The 23,184-nt window shown below is 39.7% G+C and overlaps 1 protein-coding gene across 1 annotated transcript; it reads right to left on the reverse strand.

The window, feature by feature from the left end:
* Positions 1-141: 141 nt before the first annotated feature.
* Positions 142-22,214, reverse strand: LOC124213368 (Ubiquitin specific protease 15/31). The gene is made up of 4 exons (XM_046614663.2): positions 21,071-22,214; positions 5,459-5,832; positions 3,712-5,122; positions 142-3,563 (listed from the first exon to the last, which is right to left on the reverse strand). The coding sequence occupies exons 1-4, from the start codon at positions 21,923-21,925 to the stop codon at positions 3,444-3,446; spliced, it is 2,760 nt and encodes a 919-aa protein (XP_046470619.1). The 5' UTR covers positions 21,926-22,214; the 3' UTR covers positions 142-3,443.
* Between the last annotated feature and the right edge of the window lie 970 nt (positions 22,215-23,184).

The raw sequence follows: 23,184 nt of genomic DNA on the forward strand, positions 1-23,184 counted from the left end.
GCAAAACTTCAGAAATTCAAAGATCTATTCTTCGTAGGGAGATACGATTTCAAATCCTTTTTTTTCTCTCTGCTTATAAATTTTTATTCGTATCTATATATCGCATCAATCGTTGAAATCATACTTGAGTCTCTTTTCATATATTATCATTAATATATATAATATATGTATTTATCGATAACCCTATTGTTTGGTTACACGATGTATGTACGAATGAAATATGACATGTATGGGGTAAAATAGCTATTAAAAAACGTTCTGACAATAATAATATAATAATCATCATAGTAATATTAATAATTAATATAATAATCTTCAATGCTTCGTACCTGTTATTATATATTTGTACAATATGTATGATATCATCGCGGCGGTAACGAGAGAATTATTATTAATACTATTACTATTTACATATGTATCTGTTTTTTTTTTTTTAAATGTTTTTATTAGTTGTGGAAATAGATAATAATCACATTAATGCCCAAGGTTTACAGAGAAAAATACCCCGAAGGCTCCGAGGATTTAATGTCGGCAATCTGTACACCAGAGGCTTGAATTTTGTAAGGCATTGTCAATCTTCAGTCGTTAATTTACGTAGCTGCGTATTTTATTCATGCGTGTGAGTGCATTCTCACGTTTTTTTTCCGTCAAATTTCGTCAACTTAAAAAATTACAATGTTAATATTTCATAAAGTTGGTCGTTTCGGATCGTCTGTACCGTGCACTGGAAACTAATCAAATTACGCAATCTACCATCAGAAATGTAGACCAAGTTACGAGGACGTATACACAATAATGAAAGAAGTTTTTTTTCATCCCATTTTTAACATAACCACTTGTACGAGGTTCAACGTGCCTCGGTAACCCTGTAATTTAACTAAAACGGTCAGCTGATTATATCTATCGGGCGCCATATTGCTCAGCTCACGCACATAAGTTGGATCTAAATGCAGTAAAATTTATAAATTAAAGTGACTCCTCGTTTTCTATCTTCTTGAACTTTTTTCACAGACATATCCATCTTATGAATAATAGATTTTTATTACTACAATGACCATTACGAAATTTTAAAAATTCCCTAACCACGCGCAAGTTTTTTACACACACAGAGGCACGTACACACACACATACACAATTAATTATCGTGAAAACCGCATACTTTCCTTCTAATTTTTCTCTTCAACCATTATAAACTTCAAATACGAAGTATAGGTATAAAATTGTTTTTCTAGAACAACATATTACGCAGTACTGAACAATACTTGTTATAATAACAACAACAACGATGGTCGTTATTGGCGTATAATTATAATTATCATTACTATATGTATACAAATACAACCATGTTTTGCCGAACAGTCCTCAGAGCCTCCGAAAATAAAACTATATATTCACGTACCTATAGATACTCTACAGATCAATTTACAGAGTTTATGTAAGGCTTGTTATATGCATATTTATATGTATTTATATGTATTTATATTAGGAGTATCCATACGCTTGTGGATCATTTTCTAAAATTGGCGTTATTACAGTTAAAAATGGACAAAGTATTCGCTGAGCAAAAAGTACTCTTATTATTATTACTACTTTTTGTCTCTTAATGGAATAAACAATCTTTCAATTGTTATAAGAACAAAAACAATTGAATGATTATTAAATATATGCGAATAATTTACGAAGATCATTTTCTATCTTGCTGCCGCAATAATTTTCGACGATTACTTGTAGAGCATATTTAATTACATTAATATTGAAAGGAAAATTTATCACGGCTGATACGGATTTCATTCGTTCGTAAAGATCCAACGGGCATTTAGTACTTCGAATTTTGCGTATTTCGTATAATATCCCATTTTAGTAGCAAAAATTCATTGAATATAATTACTGTAACACAATTTGCAGCTGCATCCTTGTATGATTTTGCAGACCGAGATTACAAAGGTTACGGCTGAATTTCGACAATTTTTTCTTGTTTTTCCGTATCGTGATGTCATAATATATTTCTCCCGTTCGTAGCTGCTAACTCTGACCACGATGCGTGACTAGCAATGTTGCCTTCAAATAATTTGATCACCTACATACATGGACATAAATTTAAATTGAGTTTTTCGTTCATCTTTTTGTAACAAAGCTTACCTATCTGGAATGATTATAATTAATTGAAACTCGATAATCATGTAGAATTAATATGAAACTGTTCAACTTGTGCCGCGAAGGTTATCGACTAAAATTAATCAATCGAAACTGCCAACACGGATGACGCGTACTTTTCGTATTAAAAATGCTACACATAATTCAAACGGTACATGATAATATTAAAACGTTACATAATTCAAATAGTGTATCAATATTATTAATCTATTTCCAATGTAATTATTAATATTCGATAAGGCCACTAGTGGGTGATATAAATACAATATAAATATTATATCTAAACACAGACTCGATGTGCAATACGCTGTCAATTCTACTCAATGTTCGACTGAACATAGTAGGTGCAGTAGCCCTGGAAATAAGAAAGTTTTTCAAATTGAATAAGCTTACGTCCGTGGTCATGGTTAAAAAATAAAACTTTCAAGCGCCTGTACATCTGTAATAACTTGTCAAATTTGAGGACTGATTATACAAATAGCGTCAAAATTGCATACTTTCGTTCTTCTCTGTACAAGATCTGACATAGAATTGACGATGCGTTACATTGATAATCTGTGATACATAACAATTTATGAATCAATAGGAAGAAGTATTCTATCCATCGACCTATTGCCTAACTTATTTGTTACATTTAGTTAAATATCATTGGAATATTTTACTTTGGTAAATTAGGAAATAGGTCTTTTCTCCGAAACAGTCTGCGAAATAGGGGAAATATCTACAGTTTCCCTTCTATATAACATTCAACTCGTACATTTTTTGTATAGAAATACATTATAAATAAGAAATGAAACCTGTGTGTATGCGTGTGTATGCGTGTGTATCGAATAGTAGGTCGTATGCAATAATATAATATAATATAATAGAATAGAATATAATATATGTATATGTAATATGTATACTTTAAATTTGTAATCAGAAATAGCTTCGAAAGAGCATAATTATGAGATCTTTTGTAATTATTTCCAAAAACCGTACACAAATATGTCCTATTATTATAACTATTATTACTAGTAACCAATTAAATGACAATGATTAGACGAATCGATATAATTATAAGATATCCGTACGACGATAATTAAAATACAAAAAACCCCAGACTTATATTCACTGTCTTTTTCTTTTTAAATATTAAATCAGTTTTTCAGACTTTCTCGTATATAATATACCTTCGCTTATCTTCCTATTATTACTATAATTATTTTTGTTATTATTAAATCCGATTTTCAACGGCATTGTCCAAGCCAAGCTCACAGGTCGGACCAACATCCGACTTAGATCGTGTGTTACAAAGTAGATTCATGTATCACTGTAGGTTCCGGTTCACCGTTTTCATCGTGAATCACAGCTGGAAGAAGGGGAGTCAGTGCGATCGATGACGTCTTCCTTACCGGCTTCGGCGAGGCCTGAAATGCAGAACCAATCGTTGTATTATAAAAAATATGAAACTCATTATAAAGGAACTTTAATGAACGAATTGGAAAATTCCGTTCAAAGAAGTAATAATACCGTACAGAAAAATATTGAGATACGTAGACGGAATATTTTACCTACCCATTCTCTCCTTGGCGGCGCTTCGTCGTCAGAGTAATGATCAGTTTCTCCATTCTCAGTTTCGGTAGCGACGTTGCGTTTTTTGGGTTGAAGAGTTGCGTAGTTGCGACAACCTCTGTTGAAATTGTTCAAATTCTTTTCCTCGACGATTTTATCCTGGCACAAAACCTCTTGAGATTTGCTCTGTTTGTTGTTGCCAACACTGGCGGTATTTTTATTACTAAAATGAAAAGGCGGCATTCTGGAGACCCAATGGTCAAGCCCAGACCCAGCTGAGCTAGTCGAAGCTGCGGACGAGTTGCCGGCGGAATTATTGGTGAGTCCGCGCCTCTGATAGAACAGCATGTAAGCCGCGTTGGTTATCAAATTCGTGTCGGTGACAGCCTCGACTCTGGTATCGTCGAAGCAGTACCACTGAGTGTCGTAGGGATTCCGACAAAACGCCGTGTAATGACCGCCCTGAAGATCCTGGCCGTGGTGATTGCATATGGCGTAGAGATCGTAGACGTTCTCGTCATACTTTGGCAGGTTCTGCCTGGGTCTGGGCTTCTTCCAGGGTGACCATCCAAGTCCCCCGAGCATCGTCAGGTTCGTATGCGTCTGCATGTTGTTGTGAGCGAGATGCGGCGTCATGTCGAAACCGTAAAGCGGAAAGTCAACTAGCGTCGTGAGCTTCGAGGTCGACCTCTGCTTCGACTGCTGCTTGAACCTCTTCAAGTGTATGACTAATATGTCGGGCAGGGACCAAAGTCCCAGCTTCTTGACCACTTCCTGTTTTCTGTTACAGTAAGGACAGTGCCAAGCGTCTTCCGCCCCCAGGATCTCGGCTTTGGTGTAGAGGTCGAAGCACTCCTCAAGCGTCACCGCTCCACCCTGCTCCGAGTTCGTCTTCAGCTGTTTAACGCTGGCGTGTTCCTCGATTTGATCGGAATCGTCCTGGATGATGTTCCCCTTGGTAGCCTCGTCCCATTCGAGTATCAGCTTAACGTGCTGAGGTCCGGAGTCGTCCGCGCAGAGAGCCAACGCCTGCTCGATTTGTTCGGTGTAAAGAGGATGCTCGACGCAGGGATCTATGCATGGATGCTCGTCCTGGACGGGGGTTGCGGCCGGATCGGCCACCCTGATGTTAAACAGACCCGGACTTTGGCTCGACGTGAGAACGTCGTCGGTCAACGTCGTGTGCATTTCCTTGAGCAGTAGTTTCTGCAAGTCTTCGTAAGAGGTTTCCCTCGAAACCTGCATCGTGTACGGACTACCGAATCGTTCCCTCAAATCCCCTTTCACCAGGACGTTTATCCATACGAGTAAAATGTACGCCTGCTCCGCCGGCTCCTTGAGCTGCGGTAATTCTATGCAGTACAACGGATCGTTCTCCGTTATCACAGAAAGTGGCTGACAGTCGGAGAATGTTCTGAAAATGATTATTTTTTTTTTGCGTTAGCAAATCAGATCGGCATATAGTTAATTATATATTCAAAATCATCGAAGAACAATCTCAGTCAACTTTTCGAGGCTAAGGAAATGAAGGAGAAAAGATACAAAGAAAGGTGTGATGAAAAGATGCGTTAGATATTCATAATCATTACAACGTAATTGGGCTCTAAATGTTGGCGGTTTGTCTTATTATTCAGTTGAATTGCAATAAAGGATCCTGCGGTCAGACAACCGGACGCGCATTGCAGTGCGACGGGTTGCCCAACGTAAGGCGGTCGAGTCGATTTTGTCACTCCGTGTATCGGACTCTCACCTGTGAAATCCTTCGTCGTGAACTTCGGTGAGCAGCATATGATCCTCACTTATTCCGGTGTCGCTGGCCAGGATTTCGCGAAGTTCCTTGACGTTACCTGCCTGATTTACGCTGACGCCGATCTTGACTTGACGAGGTTGCTGCGACGTGTAAAGAACGTTTATGAAGAGGCTTATCTGTCGGTGATTCTGCGGTACGGGTACCGAGACGCACAGAAACGGATCGAAGGTGTTCGACTGCCGATGACATCGCGGACACGTCAGACTCGACCGGAACTGGGCTTGAAACACGGCGTGGACGAAGGAGTTGTTGCATCTCACGTGATTCGCGAGCGTTTCCGCCGCCACAATGTCGTCCGGTCTTCCAAAAGAATTCTGAAAATTAATAAAAAAGATAAAAGAATTAAAATTTGTCCGCATATTGTGCGTATCATCTATCCGATAAAATATAGTTTCTGTTTAATTAAAAACCGGGCGTATCATCGACTGATAAAATAGATATGTGTCATACATATTTTGCATTCAATTTAAGAAATTTAGCTCGCCGTACAAAATTGTATAACAATCTGAACCTGTTGCAGGTAGGCATTTACAAAACCCAATATGGGAAATATTGCAGCTAGCATCAACTGCACATTTCAACCCACATTCTGCAATGTGGTTTATATAATAACATCGTTATCTGGAAACTTGTTTTATATAATATACATATATTATTGTAGTCTCATGTTTCGGCAAATGCTGTTGCGTTGTGAATTATTACGTAATTACAGATCTGCGTATACTATACCTAAGCAGACTTACGTTTGTGAATATGATATTTGACATTCATGGATTATACACCGCGCATGAATATATACCATCTTTATGCTAATCTTGTGATACATACTCCGTGTCTAGATTCGAATTGGGGGATATTTTTTCTGTTTAAAAAGAGGAAATCGATGTTGCATGGTAAAATTGGCTTGACGTATTTATATATTCGATTTCCAGTTCCGGAAGCTTAGTTTTTAGTCTTAAACGAAGCCTCGTGAAACCGGAAATCGGTAGTCAAATTCTAAAAGATCAGTCACCCGGTTTGAATTTTTCAAACACTCTAACCGAAATATCTCGAAAACTATACAAGTTGGGAAAAGTTGTATTTGGTTTCATTTTGTAGATAATCGAATTAAATTGTCTACAAAAAAAAAAAAGTCGAGAAATTATTTTTATCAGCTTAAAACACGGGGGAGATTACAATTTACGAGCATCTTCATTCGTTTATTCAATGCACTCAGCTTTAAACGTTCGTATCGAATACAAGATGAACATTTAGGTGTATAGTAGTCTCAACCTTATTTATACAAAATTTGATTATCTGCAAAATGAAGCCGAAAACAGCTTTCCAACGTGTATAGTTTTCTGTGGTTAGAGTGTTAGAAAAATTCAAACCGTATGAATCACCTTTTAGAATTTCACTTACCGAGTCCCGGTTTCACGAGGCTTCTTTTGAGGCTAAAAATTAAATTGTCGAAGGGTACGCATGAAGAAAAAAAAAAAAAAAAAAAAAAAAAAACAGGCCCAGTATACTATACATATAACGAAATGAAAATGCAGTTATACATCACAAAATTCACCGTACGTTAACATACAAACATTGACGATCAATGACAGCGCACTTAATAATTGGCACGCGATTCTATGTGCTGCACCGCCGAAGCTCGATCGTGCCCAGACTTGATCATGAAGTGAAATCGTCCTGTAGTCGTGGTTTTCACTCGCTCTCAAGCATACCCTACAAAATGTAACACAAATGCCGCTGCTGTTTCTGGCGCTGACCAAGCAAGCAAGCGAGCAAGTCGTGCAGCTCTAATGGCGAAGCGGTGCATGTATGTAGTCCAAGGATCTCGAAAGATAAGAGGCGCGCAGCCAGGAAATAAAAAATGCATCATCAAGTAATAGTAGACGCTGCAGCCAAGAAAGCCGGGAATCGAGTGCACAAATATACCGCTGCTCTTTCGATTATAGCGGCGGTGCACTGATGGACATACGCCTCTGTGTGTGTGTGTGTGTGTGTGTGTGTGTTTGTTCTACCGCGATCGCCGTACTGTAGTAAAAAGCGGTCTACATTTACGGAAAGAAGTGATCTTAAGACAATATTGATTCCTTTCTGTTATACGTAAACCTCAATCAGTGACGTTGCGGAAGGCCTCAACCGCAAGACAATTAATTATTCTTGTTCAATACAATGTCGCGTGACATCCGTTGAAATGAAAAAGTTATACTACAATCTGAACATTACGACGTCACGCAAATGCAACTGGCTATATTTTTGTTAATAAAACATTGAATTAAAAAAAGTAAAAATACGTGTCAATTATTTTCCGTTATTCTGTCTGGCGGATTTAATGGAATTATTCAGAATTTCTCATTCAACGACCTAATTTTACATTCAATAAATAATGATATGTAAATTCGTGCATAATCTCGTTCGAATTGAGAAAGGATTTATGCAATTATGATTATCGATTTGCTAAATTACGATTTCAGGATTATTCTTGATCCAATTACTGACGCATCAAGCCGCGTTTGCGTGATGATAGAGCCGAGTTGGAAGTAAATTTCGTCGCAATCTTCAACGGCCGGCACAAAGTTCCCCCATAGTTTAAACAGTAGGTCTAGGTATAATCCGCCGATTATAATAATAGATGCGCCCATCATCACCCCGAGTCTGCGTCAGCTGTCTGATAAGTTTTACAAGTTACAACGGCACGTGTTTGGCGTCACCGCGCGATGGATGTTAAAACGTTTTGCGGTCCGCAGAGTAGTTAGTCATAGAGTTAGTTATACGTACATGTATATACATACCGTACCGTCCGACTTACACATATCGCCAATGTATGCACATCATATGCATACGCACACAAATATATATATATGTACACAAATATACACATACTAACTGGTTAAAACGAGTTGCTCTATATATAGAACGGCGTGTAATAAGCCCTGCACGATGAGTCGATATGTTATTATTATTACGTACCGCAGGATGAGAGAGATTTTGTCAATTATGTAAATTTCAACGATAACTCGTTGTTGTTCCTGTTGTTGTATTGCTATCATTATTATTGTTATTAAATGCCAGGCGATGGGTAAAACCCAGAGATATACCTGATTCACATATTACACCTATCGATCAGATGCAGCGGATCCACTGCACGTTGTTTTTATCGCATCGCGAAATAATCACGGCGCCACGTATCCAGCCGATCGACAAACGCAGTCCGTTTATTATACCTGATATCTTTGTCTCAGGCAATTCAGCTGTAAAACGCAGAGGTGTGTTAATCGTATATACCATATACGTATATACGCATATATTATATGTATGGAATGATAAATAAGAGATAGACGTGCGATATACCGTATCATCTGATTACACGTTATAATCAACGTTCGAGTCGTCTTGGTATGTACTTTTCTGCATCACGAAGGAAAGAAAGAGAAAGAAATGGTCGCCACAGAAACGCGATTTACTTAACGCCGTTGCAAGTACTTTAATATCTTGTTATGCGGTTTTGCTCGACAGAGCTGACCATCTGCGACGTTGTTACATAGCTGTGCAGATATATACCGGAAGTATTATACCAACTCCAAGATTACCGAACTTACATTATACTCGTTATAATTCGCAGTCGTTAATTTATACAATACCTCGTTACGTATCAATTATACACAAGCGATTGTTTCGACGATTAAAATATTCGATGCGTACCCAATTTTTTTTAATCTTTCATGTCACTGAAACTTGTGACTTAAAAATTCGTTAAAAATTAATCGATATTTCAATTACCTTCAAATCTATCGTGTATACGTAAAGAAATTATATTTCTACTTTTTCAAACATTCATATCATCGATGAATATAAACTAATGTCGAATTCACACTCGCGTAAGAAAATCTTCGCTCTGTATTAATAATTTTTGAACTCGTCGCGAAATAATAATAATAATAATAATAATAATAATAATAATAATAATAATTATTATTATTATTATTATTTAACGTTCGTGCAACTGTACTCCGAAGAACATTGACAACTTCTCGCGAGAAAGCGCGCAGTGCCTGACACAGACAGCCTGTCTGCCTCTGAACGCACGTTACATACCGTATAGCTATATATTGATCCGTGTTAAAACGTAGTGAAACGCGTAGTGGTTCAATAAACTCAAAATACTGCCTGACCAGTGGTAAGGGAGAGAGACCGAAGTTTTCTATAGTCATTCTTGAGTAAATTACACTATATATAATACAGCCGGAAGTTTACGAATCCGTCGAATCACGGTGTTCATTGCTTTTTCCGTCTTTTGCCTATTCTTCTTCTTTAACTACATTATTCTGCTACTATTCGACGAGTGTTTGGTTCTATCCTGGGAGGGGAAGAATTTCTCAATTTGCATAATAATATTAGATCACACATAAAACATTGCTGTTTTTTTTTTGCTTCTTTTTTTTGCGTTACGTACAAAATCCGAGTGTTACGTTTGACGAAAATATTACCTCATATGTTGCAATTATTGCACGTTAATAATATAAATATATATACATACATAAAAATTTCGTAGAAAAATTGTGAAAGAAATCAAATAATTCTCGCACGGCTCATTCCGCGATTTTTAATTGATACAGAATGCATATGTGAAACATGTCGAGTGAAAGAAAAACACGATGGCAAGAAAAGACTAATGATTTGCTCCCGGGCACACAAATATGATTTAGGTTCCATATCTCCTCGAAAACGATTAATAAAGTTATGATTCGAGTTAGAGAATTTATCACATCCGGTTATATACAGTGAATTATATTGTATACAACCGTGATCCGAAAATAGTTTTCGTTTAGGTAATTATATATATACACCGTATATGTATACGGGGACCCTGTGTCGCAGGGACAGGGTGCGACCCTTTATAGGTGCGTTATATACATAACGAGTACAAAAGCGAAAACGGAAGTGCGGCGGTAGAGGCGTGGCGTAAATTGAAGAAGGAAGTAAGAAAAAAACAAATAAATAAAGAAAACGAGCCTCACAGGCGCCGGAAATGCATCGGAAGTAAACTAAAATTAGCCATTGGGCGCTGTGACTAACATAAATCAGCTATGCATCATGCGTTTAACTATGATACATCGAATAACAATTTGTCCATATCTTCCCAACTTTCAAAATCGATCAACCGACCAAGTACTTAATTTTCTATGATAAAAACTATCATCTAACACGGATTTTTCCTAAGGCGTGCAGCGACTACCGAAATAAAGGGACAACTCAAGGCACGACGAAAAAAAAAAAAAAAAAATACGACGCGGAGACGAAGATGATGATAATGCTCGATAAACGGAGGAGCGAGCACTCAGTCGGATAGTCGTAGTCGTAGCTAATTGTCTCCATTGAATAAAACTCGGATTCAAAGGTCCTGACCCCAAAAAATCAGCTGAGTCAGTGTACACATGACATTAGTCATTGGAATACCGTCCGGCAAATGTATACATGATAATAATATGTGTATTATACATGCCGTGGGAGCTGCAGTGTTGAGTCATCGAGTATAACGAGGATTTGGAAAATCAAACTCTCGATTATAAATGGAGTTACGTAAGTTTGGAAATTTCAAAAATTCATCCATTTGTTCGTTTAGAAATATTATGTAATAGTACATGATGTCAATAATATTTTCCCAGAGCTTCAAGTTAATTAGAGTAAAAGCCTGAGAAAGAACCTTTGGAAATTCCTCTACATTAGGCTCGATCAGCCGGGAGCATCGCAGGTACGTATATCGTTATTTTCTCAAAACTGTATTTTTGTAATCGGTGGACAGGATTTCTCAGCAACTAACGTACCGTGGTTACTGAAATTTTGCAGACTTTTTCTAAATAGAGTTAACTATAGTACTTGGACGAAGGTTTGTTTTTGCTTTTTTTTTTTTATTCGATCACGATTTAATTTACAAGGCAACGCATGTTGTAGATGTTTACCGAAAATTGTAGTTTATTTGCGTACAATTCTGCTCAAAATTTAAATAAATTTTTTTTTGAAATTCCTCGTCAAAGTATAAGCTATAATAGAAAATATTTGGTTTCTGTTTAACCTTCGAAACCCATGTAACCCCTTAATTAAAGCCAGAGGAGGCACGGTAGTTCCTCTCACCAGCTGCGGCGATAGACAATAATTGCCTCCGAGAATTGTTTCAGCCGTAAGTAAAGCTGATGCACGGCCCTAACCATAAGCCGCTGTGCAGAGAGGGTAAAATTGAATTACCGCAACCCCCAGAAGACTTAAGAGTTGCGATCCGATTTTCCTTAGCTTATACGTTGTACGTATACGTAACGTACGTACGTATTATTTTCCTTCATCGGTAAACTTACAGCCACGCAAGTTCACTGCACCTAAGAGTTTCACTTGGTAAATTCTCCACACTATTTCTCATTCATTCAATTATCACGCATTACACGCTGCAGACTCATTAATTAATGTTGTTACACCTAAAAATAGATAGCCAAATTACCACCATAGTCGGACAACCGTTTTAAATTCTGTTGTTAAATACCGTGTAACGTTTAGAAATAACGTATCTACGTACACGATGTACAATCCATTTACGGCAACGAATCATCCATAATATTATACAAAGAAATCCATTAGTGGAAGTTCCATACTCATAAATCGCTGCTGTACAGGTACAACATCACATAATTAAACCGGAAATACTATCGCGGGCAGGTGGAACCTGTACCGGTAGAAAACTCGTTCAACTCAGTCAAAGGTATGCAGTATGTGTTATAATATTTTGTCGTATACATACACGTGTGTGCATATGCACGAAGGCTGACCTCTCCTCACGCAGGCATAAAGACACGCCAATGTGCATTATGTGCGGAATTTAATTCTTGGTCAATGTCACTCGGGTCCATCATACACGAGGGGAGGCGTTGAATGACGTCATCATTACGTGGACGAAATGAGGTATTATCGCATGCATGCACGCATGCGTGTATGTGGATACGTACGTATATTCATGCACGACGCGCCCGCAGGTCTTGACAAGCGATAAACTGCCGGTGCACGAACCGCGTCACTGATTAGCTAATTCAGTGCCTCCGCACCTGCATCGCGCCGATGCGACCACCGGAATTCCGCGACGTATTAGCCGCGTGCTAAACTGCCACAGCCTGCAAGCAAAATGTGCCGCGACTTGCGAGAGAATACAGCTATCATTATACCACACGAAACGGTGTTACGGTATGTAATATTATTACAGAAAATTGTTGGAAATAATAATGTTTAATTACGTTTTGTTATTGTTATATACTGTAATGTATTCATGGTGCATAATAAACGTTTTTCACACTAATTGCAAGGTGTGCAGGAATATTCGAAACAACGTTTGGTCCTCTAATATCCCGTTTCTACGTGCATCTGTGTTTTCTTCCATGTTTCGCGTTTTTATAACTTCGTTAGTCTCGCTCGTTGCGAAAAATCTGCACAGGCAAGCAGCAGCAGCGGTGAGATCTGAATTTCCTATCCTGTCTTTGGGACTGTACCAGTAACGGTAGTTACGGTCGTTACGTACACAGGTTTTGGTCTAATTGAAACGACTTTCAATTTTTTTGTTCTCTCTCTCTCTTCTCCTCTCTTCTGATATATATTTTTTCACCGATAAAACGTTGCTGTTGCGTGACTGTCGCGTTGCAAAATAAATTATGTAAAACACGAGACTGTACAGCAAGTTACAACAACCGTACACAGCTGTTGGCTACAATTATGCATGTAGTAACGACGTACAACGCAAGCCCCTATAATCTTGCCTGATTCGTTTAAACGCGACAACGAAATCGATCTCTGTAAGGCGTGACTTCTAGATCGTATTCGAAGCTCTATAACCAAAGCTACGACTTTGCTTCGATCCTTGTTGCTTATCGCACCAATGTGTACATAGAAGTGTGTGTGTGATCCGTGTGTACATTACACACACATTGTACACGTATTAAAGCTACCTTGGCACGGTTGATCAGTCCCGCATCAACACCCTGAGCACCTCCACTGTCACGCGAGACCATAACCTCGAACGAGTTACGAACTCGACATAATATATATTATATATAATACATATATCTATCTATCTATTTATCCATCTATCGGCGGTGTTCAATTCTTTCAGGGACGAAACCAGTACGGAAAAGCCCACAGAAACCGTAGCTGGTTCTGGAGAGACTCCACAGCGCATAACGCAACGCGCATGCGCGAATTATAATAATGATTACAATTGTATCCTTGCGTACGAATAAACAACGCGATTATCACCGACCAATAATAACAGAGAGGATCAAACGACAAGGCGGCGTGTTTGCAGACTTGCAAGTCCTGTTTCCGATTGCGGTGTCTGTATATTTAAGGTTAGGATTACGTTAGGTTATGTTGTGTTGGCGAGCTAAGCCGCCGCCGGCCGTTCCTCTTCGCCGGAATAACTATACCTACATAATAATACGAGCGTGGGTAGGGTACGGGGCTTGTTTTCGTTTACTATACATCAGCACGACCTTCGCACCGGCGGGGCAGCACAGAAGCAAGCATGGTCACGGAGTCATAACACGTAACAATCCTCCGCCACCGACTACACAATTCGCCCGCCGGCTGGAACGATGATTCACGACGACGTCGTTCGTGGATTTTGCATATTTAATTATGAGGACAACGGGTGATAAACTGATGCAGAAATCAGCGACGAGACACAATTAGAAGAGAAAAAACAACGAGCGGCACGGCGGCTTGTGTTCCCTGCAAAAAAAATCTGCGGAAGGTCTACCAAACGTCCAAGGTGGATTGCCGACGATGATCCATGACCAAAGTTCCTTTGCGCGAACGCTGTGCGACCGATAGTTTTCGAATTAGAGACCGCGCAAGCTTTCCACCAATCGGAGAACGGCGGGGGCGTGGCCCGAGTCACGTGGAAGCCCGGCGATTGGCGGATCTTCAACGTTCCATAACTCGAAAACTATCGGTCCCTCGAAGTTTCTGCAAAGGGCGATTAGCCTTGTATTTTCATAAGGAATCTACCCTGCAAGTTTCGTTTCTCCAGAAAGGGATCGCGCGCCCCATGTTATATATCGACCTTCTTATTTACGTGTACTTATTTATTTATTACAACGACCGAGTGTCAAGTGGGGCACGTCACGCTAGCCAGCGAATATTTCGTCCTCCACCCGACGTTTTTACGTATCTACAATGTATACACAATATACATACCTACTTGTTACCGTACAAACCGGCGCATTCAAGTTTCTCTTTTGCTACAAGCGTATTTCTGGAAATTCGGTTTCGATCCAGCGCATATGCGCGTATGCATAAAGAACGCGAACCAGAACATGAGACAAGAAACCGACGAACCGGACTTTTCGGTGAATTCGAAGGCCGGATTCGGCGAGTCATTCTCGCTCTATTTACGCACCGCTTGGATATGCAGAGCGCATATCGGGTGTTCATTTATTAATTATCTTTATTTACCTTACAAGTGGTCGTGTATACCTAAGAAGTGGAGTTTTTTTTTTTTTAATCCTCATTTTACCGACAGAGTTTCACAGACATCGCGTTAAACATTGCAGTCATGTATGAAAACAAGATGTACACGTTGTACATCGTGCGGCAAATTTGTTGTTAAATTGTAAGAAGGAGGAATAAAAAATAAAAATAAAAAATTTACGGGTAACAAGAAAAGAACCAAGAATAGAGAAACAATGAAAATTCTTCAGCTCTGGTAATTGGAAAGTCCTACCACTTTTGAGAAATTTCATTATTATGGATATGTGTTCCTGTGTGTATTTACAACCTTACGTACCGTTTTGAAACGACACCTCGTTCAGACACAACGATACGAGTATTCCCTGTGCATACATTCAAGCCTCCTGCGTTCATACAACCTAACGAACAAATATGGGGAAAAATATGATAAATATATCCGCAAATACGCGGCCCGCTTCAGGTCTTACATTCTTATCGCAAAAAGTGCAACCTCAGCGTGGTTATTCTTACGCATATTTCAAGCTCAAGATACACACGTACACGCCTACGCGCAAGTATAACGTAAGAGACAGTGACAGCGTCGCCACTCCGAATGACTTTAAATGGTAAAGAAATATGTTTGAAAAAATCTACCATACGGCTTCTTGCTTGCTTAAGCCACAAAGGAGAAAGAGCGAGAGAAGAAAACTCCTTTGGTTCACGAGACTGTGCAATAAGAATAGGTACACGAAGCGCGATAATTCGTGACGTGACGGTATCGTATTTACTTATCGTGATCCTCTTCTTCTTCTTCTTCTTTCTCTTTCTTTTCTCTTTTTGTATTTTTTATATCTCTTTACCAATCTTTCATCACTCAAAGAAGTTTACAAGCACTGCCAGCCGTCGCGGTTGTCGCAGACATAATGCGCACACTTAGGCATACCACGCATTGTATTATATACGTACTCATACTTAATTCAATGGATGGTTACGATGACATCACCGTAACGACACTTTTTTTCGATTTATTATTTCTCTGCAGTCTCGTGCGTAAAAATGAAACACGATTTTAATACAATATCGTTCGAAAAATATTTGGTAATTTTTCTTCTGTTACTGCTTTTACACCATACTGACGATGATTGCAGCTATCGCAACGACGATTGTCGGCCAATCGCGCATTTTCTTTTCCCCGCGTTATTATTCGTTCACCGTATATCATTAGTAAATATTAGTTGACCCGTCCCTCTCCGTCGTTTCCAACGAACGTTACGAAATAAGCTGCGATTTAGTGAAAGTGATCGAGCGATTCTCAAAGCGCGATGAATGTAATCTTCAAGTTGTAAGGATAATCTCAAGAGTTTTCTTCCCGCTGCTTCAACAACAAATTTTACCTGCAGTAAATTCGATTCTTCGTTTTATTTTTCCTCTCCGCTTTCATTCGCTGACACTAGTGAAACGATAAGCTATGCTATGCGTGTGAATTGTGATTGGAGAAAATAAAGGCGAGTTGGTTATTTCAACAATATTACACGTACGGTATAGATATAGAGATCGCGCTTGGTGACTAATCTCATGTTTTATTCTTTTACCTCGCGGCGAGAAAAATTACAACAACACGAAGTACCATAACCTTATATATACGTGAAAAATTGCAACAATGTATTTAAAAATAATCGTTACGTTCAAAGTCATGTAAATACCTCCGTATAACGAAAAGGAATTAACAACGTTACGTGGCTCAAGATCAAATAAGACAAACGTGTTAAAAATTGCCGACCAACGATATTTGAGTATAGTATGAAAGTAACTGAAAAAAAAAATTCAGAAATTGCGTAATTTTCACCATAATTAGTGTATAGATAGCGACTATAAACAAACGAGAAAGTGTATAACGTAAAAAGAGTGAGTGACGGTAGGTAGGTAGCAGTACTAGCGGCATGAGAAGTGAATGAACTCTACACCCGCTGCTGTATTCGAGAAGTCGCAGAGTCAGTCAGTCAGTAAGTCAGTCAGTCATTCAGAAAGTTCATCACGGAGATAAGTTATATATATAGAATAAACCGATGTAATCACTTCTAATTAAACGAGCTATACATAACGACATATTATACTATATAGCTGTAATTTATCGAGCAGCAGCTGGACACGGAGATATTCAATCGCATTTTTCTCCTCATGCGCAGCTCATCGTTAATAAATTCATTGATCGCGATAATAATAAGAATCGTGAGTGAGATGAAATACGTGTTGGACATATGGCCGAACGCGACATTTTGTGTACACAGACTGGTTAACATGGGTAATTTTTTTCGTCGTCCGATTGAGAAGCAAAAAAAATTCGGTATTCGAGTTATATCTGAATCCGTTAGAGCAAATACGTCCCTGTCTCTCAGTTTATCTATAATGCAGCAGAGAAAAAAATAACAAAATGTGCGCTCACTAAAAGATTAGATAAGCTGCGGCCGAACAAACTGTGGCTACCGCCTCGACTGATATATATAATACTAGCATTAAACTAGCTGTATATTCGTAGACTATATTTGTCCAGGAAGCTTGCACAAACTCGGTATTCGTGCCGTTCGCATTTGTCGGAAACTACAATGACGAACCCGAGTAAACAATCAGGGAAAATTCACGACGAAAGCTTTGTAAAAATAGGAGGGTATTCCAATATTTTTTCACACTACTGATCAAACAGAGCAAAATTAGGTACGCACTAGGGTGTTCGTTATTTTACTAATTTTCGTGTTTTTTCAACGCAATCCTAAAAACATGTTCAGATTAGAGAAAAAAAAAAATAACCTGTGAATATAAAATTATTTGGCTAATATTAAACCGCGTCGAGAGGCGATTCAAATTTTTAATCGAAAATACATTGAAACTTTCGATGTTTTTCAATTATTTTTTTTTTTTTCATAGACTAAAATGGACTGAACGAATTAATTTGATGCTTTTTCGTAGATAACGACACTCAATTGAACCGTCAAAATTATAGTTTCGTTAAATGTAAGAGAGTTTTGAGATTTTATCTATTTTTTTTTTTTTTTACATGTTACGTTGGAAGTATAAATATTGTTTTCAAGCATCAAAATAATTTTTTAAATCGATTTTAATTTATCGAGAAAAAAACGCAACTAACTGTAAAAATGGGTATGTTTTAGGGTGAAATTAACTGCTTTAGGGTGCGTATAGAGAAAATTATCAGTTTCAGAGTGCTTATGGGAGGAGAAGAAAAAATTGGATACTTTCACAATAAGATAGAGCACCCACTGTGTTGTCTGTAATATTGTTCCTGCCACTTATCGTCCGTTTGGCAAAATTCTAATCGTGTTTCTTCCTAGCCTTTGGCTTCTGCACGAAGAAGATAACAATACGCGGAGGAGGAGAGGAGCTAGTCGCATCTAATGAGTAATTAAATATAAGTCATCCCCAGAGCACTGTGTAGCCTGCATTGCGGAGAAGCAGAAATGAAAAATATGTCGAGAGTAAGAATGCGAGTAGCGTCAGCAGCCAGCAGCAACGGGAACGACGATGAACGTTGAACCGTTCCGTTCATCGTCAAGAAATGTTAATTGGCAATTCTGTCTCTCATTCAGGAATTCCTTGCTTAAGGAGACGTTTTTATTTGGCCTGTCAGGGTGCAGCTGTACAGCTCCAATTAAAATCCGTCATTCAGCGGGTTCAAATTCAGCACATAAAAATCCTTCTACGAGGGATAGATTTGTATGAAATAATGTTTTTCAAACCGTCATTTACAGCGTGTACAGATTTTAAAGAAAATTATATAGTTTGCGAATTTCGTACTTTTTTCTCTCGCTCGCGGTGGAAAATCGCAACCGCGCCGGTTTAAAACTGACTTTATTGTTACGTACAGCGAGCAAAGACCGCGGACAATGTTTTATTTTCTCCGAACGCGAAATAAATTTAGGTGAAGGCCTGCCTCCAGTCCAACCGACGTCTCCGTCCCGCCTATCCGTCTGCGGCCTTCCGACTCGCATCACATTGTAACAAATGTACTATATATATATATATATATATATATTACTGTCTTCCCAAGGACACCGGGTGTAAGCTGCCGATTTCTGCGTTCTATGTTGTAGGAAATGCGAAAAGGAGAAGATTATGTGCACGCATATGCTATAATTCGGTATCGGAGCCTCTCACGATTACAGCCCGCTCCTCTCCGCATCGTCCAAGAATAGAGGCGATACTTCGTCGTTGCTATTATGCATTTATTCGTTAGTTTCTGCGGTATTTGTTTAATTTCGACAGTCAGAGGATGCGCGGCGTGAAGCCTCGCGACGACGTTTAGCGACGTCGAAGAACCAACCTTTTTTGGAGGGGCAAGGAAGGGGAGGGGGGGAGGATCACTGATTAATTCATACGGCATCATAACCATCGTGAAGAGACTTCGTTCCCGGTTAGGTGCATAGAATTTTTGGTCAAGGACACGGCGAGTAAGCGCTGCGAGAATAGCGTAAGATAATACTACTTGTAGACATGCGCGAATGTTTTTGGAACGATCGCGTTCAACTTGTTACGTTTCATTAGCATTTTTACGCTAATCGAAACTCACAATTATACTCGAGAAGTTATTTTACACGTTAGTTGATAATACGTGACTATTGTGAGGATTGGCGTAATTTTTTCCGTCTTCCTTGTACAAATATACATATTACTCGTTATGTACGATGATGCAAAGGTGTAGTGAATTATACGTAAACGTTAGAGTTTTGCAAGACGCGGTAACAACGACGATAATAAGGAGAAGAGGGAAGCGGGAAACGCGCGAGTGACGGATTTCTGTAATGTTCTAGACGATGACGAGTCCGGCAACATGATGGGGCCCAAATCTGACGAAACACGGATCTATTTATAAACGGCGGAGTATTAAACAGTTTTACATCACACGCTCGTGAAAAAAATATCAAGAAGAATACGATGGATTTGTCTCATCGGGGCATAATAAAGACAAGGAAACGACTGACTAAGCCTCGCATATTGTTTTGACATCAAGTACAAAGTGGCACAATCAACAACGCCTTCTTTCTAACTTCATCGAATCGCGAGATCTTTGTCACAAATTTTCAATACATTAGTCAAAATTTAATTCTATGACGACTGTTTCGGTGATTCAGGTTTGTCCTAAAAAATAAGAATTAAAAAAAAACGCCCGGGTAACGATTAATGAAAACAGTGGAAACACGACGAGGGAACTAATTATAAACACGTAAAGTGGTTTTTTCCCGAGCCAGGTTCGAATTTCAAGGGCGCTTCGCTCGACGAGGTTCTGTACTACGAATAAGAGGAACGAATACACGCATGCTTGAGAGTATTCTAAACACTAGGAAATGACGAATAATTTGTTTCAGGTTCGTCGACGTGTACGCGTGGAAACTAACGAGACGAATGTTCGACTGCTAAGCGCCTAAACTAATTATTACGTAACATGTAAGCCTGATGTTCAGCTCCAAAGGTGATTCAATATACATGGGATATCTTCTTAAACGTTGCATCGACTGGCGCTTCTTCCTTATTCGCAATACTTGCAATTAGCACTTTCGTAATACTTAGGAAGAGTTAGGCACGTTTCTGGGTGCAAAAAACCTCGTAATATGTTTACGTACGAAAATGGAATATTCGATCAAGTCGTTCCACCGGTTGAGTTGCCAAGTGGCACAGGTAAAAGAAATTTACGAATTTCATCATCGATCGCGGGATGCAATGTCTGAATTTTTGTTAACCGGTCGGCGTTTTTGTCACCTCTGGAAATGTGATTGAAGCTAGTAGTAACGTTACTATATGTAACGACGCATGTTCGGTAAAGAGCTATACTTCGCCCCATTAGAATTGTCTGAAATTTAGAAAACCATACCGAACCAAACGAACAATCGATATTTTTCAAAACCCAACTACTTAAAAAAAAAAAAAAAAAAATCATTCCAAAATTGCAAGATAACGAATTTCTTCTCGATATTTCGTGACGCTTACGTTACTTACGTCAACATCGTCCCTGGGAAACCTAGGCTAGATATCGAGATTGGTAATAAGACGTGATTAGTAAGAGTCTCTCACCTTGATGATCTTGTACTTCTTTTTTGTCGCCTGATTGAGGTCCTCGTGGACCTTGTCCAGTAACCAAAGCAGGAACTCCTGTGCGTCGTGTTGAAGATTGCCCCTGTACTGGCTCCCGTACTTGTCGACGACGCTCTTGAAGGTGGTGCTCATTTCGGGGTCGTACTGGCAGCTCCATATGGCCTTGAGAAGCAGGGCGAGTTGCTCGGTGATCTCGCCCTTGGTCCCGTACTTCTTCGAATTGAGCTTGTTGCGGCGAGATAGGTCGACCTTGTACTGGTCGAGGACGAAATACTCGGCCAGTATGTCGGTGTGGGACAGGCACTGGAGTACGGCGTTCATGAAGCAGGTGTTGCCGTGGTTCCTCAGCCCGATCACCCCGGGGACGCGGTCCGGCGGAATGTGCGCCGGCCTGGGGGGCGGTACCCTGAGGTCGTGGGCCGAGAGGCTGAGTCCGTCGCAGTTCGAGGGTTTCTGCTGGACCCCAACGCTCGACATGTGCTGGACCATCTTGTTGATGAGCTTCTTCCACGAGGGCCGCCTGAAGATCTTTTTCCCGGGCTGTCGTTCGGCCGTCGCGTAAAAACCACCGCCAGGATGGATCTGTCCCTGGGGGGCGTTCGCGTCCTGCTGCTGCTGCTGCTGTCCGCCGTCCTTGTGCTTCACCCGACGCTTCGACATCTTCGCCGCGTTCTGAAACGGGTTCTTCGGCAGCGTGAAGGTCCGTCGGAACCTGTGACCCTCCGCGCTTCGCGTCCCTCCGTCAGTCGATCCGTCGGACCGAATTGCCGCCGTTGAGTTTGAGACGACTTTAACCTCTTCCACGCCCAGCTCGCTCTCGGACACCGGTTTCATTACTCCGATTACATACAACTCTCGTTCCTGCTTTTACCGCTTTTGGATAACCCTCGCGAGTTTATCAACGCGAGTCCGAAGACATTCTCGAATTGCGACGCGCACGTCTGGATATTCACTCACCGCACCTTCCTCGGAGACATCACATCTCGCGATATACCGATATTATTATATATTCACCGACTCACTACGCCACGACACGCACTCGACATCAGGCTGCTCGCAATCAACTCCGCCTCCTTACTACACGGTACACACTGTCCACGGTGCACAGCGGCCATTTGCAACCTTTTTTACTCACCCGATGCTAGCGCCACACCGCGTCGGTATTTCGCAGCTCGTCGTCACGTGTCGCGTTGTGCTACGCATTATAGGTGTGTGTGTCGTACACGTTCATCGTGGCTCGGAACCTTGGCACGCTCTTGCGGATTTCATAGAAACGGGTCGGTCAACTGTTTCTCACGAATCGAGACGGCGCAGCCAGCCTGTAATACCTACACTTGTGTGTATGCAGCTTTCCTGAGTTACCGACAGTCGGAAAGTTCAGCTCACTCGTCGCGGATGGAATCCAAGTAACTCTACGGACCCCGATGATAAAACAATTATCTTCTATGCTTATACACAGGATCAACCGTTTTATCATAGGGGTTCGTAGAGTGATCAGCCTCTCTAACGTTGAGTGAATTTTAAGCAACTTACAACTATTAGACTAATTACCAGCAGGTAATGGTGTTCGGTCGGTCGATTGAAGTTTTATTTTCAATTCAATTTAATCAAGTAATTGTCGCTATACATGCCGACGGTTAGACGATGCAGTTTCGTTGTAGCTACAGCGATATGCTTTTATATTACGTCTATAAATATTATTTGAACGATTATTTTTTAGACTTGAGAATAATTTATTACAACGAGACTTTATTGATGATTTTATTCCGATAGTAATATAATCGTATATTCAATAGCAAGATTTTCCGAATTATTTTTCTTGTAAACATGCGGGCATTCGACATGCGTCCTATATGCATTTCAAGGAGTAAATTAAAAAAAACAAAAATGAAATTACACTCGCAAAGGTGATTTCTTGTTGGATTAATTAGTGATATACGTCTAGATGTTTTCAGTTCTTTCAATTACTTCATAGACGAGTTGTCAAATAATTTTGATACCGGTATAATATTCTCACGAGACTAATTACTGAGAATTTCTTTTATTGCGTTTTACCGCTCGAGAAACCTGATCAATTAATTTAATCGTTACAC

The sequence above is a fragment of the Neodiprion pinetum genome, chromosome 2 (genome assembly GCF_021155775.2).
Source record: "Neodiprion pinetum isolate iyNeoPine1 chromosome 2, iyNeoPine1.2, whole genome shotgun sequence".
In the NCBI taxonomy this organism is placed as follows: Eukaryota; Metazoa; Arthropoda; class Insecta; order Hymenoptera; family Diprionidae; genus Neodiprion; species Neodiprion pinetum.

Coding starts and splice junctions, on each gene's coding strand:
- LOC124213368 (XM_046614663.2), bottom strand. CDS start 21,925: ATGAAACCGGTGTCCGAGAGCGAGCTGGGCGTGGAAGAGGTTAAAGTC. Junction 5,833..21,070: donor AGAAGTACAAGATCATCAAG/GTGAGAGACTCT, acceptor ATTAATTTTCAG/AATTCTTTTGGAAGACCGGA. Junction 3,564..3,711: donor CGCCGCCAAGGAGAGAATGG/GTAGGTAAAATA, acceptor TCTGCATTTCAG/GCCTCGCCGAAGCCGGTAAG.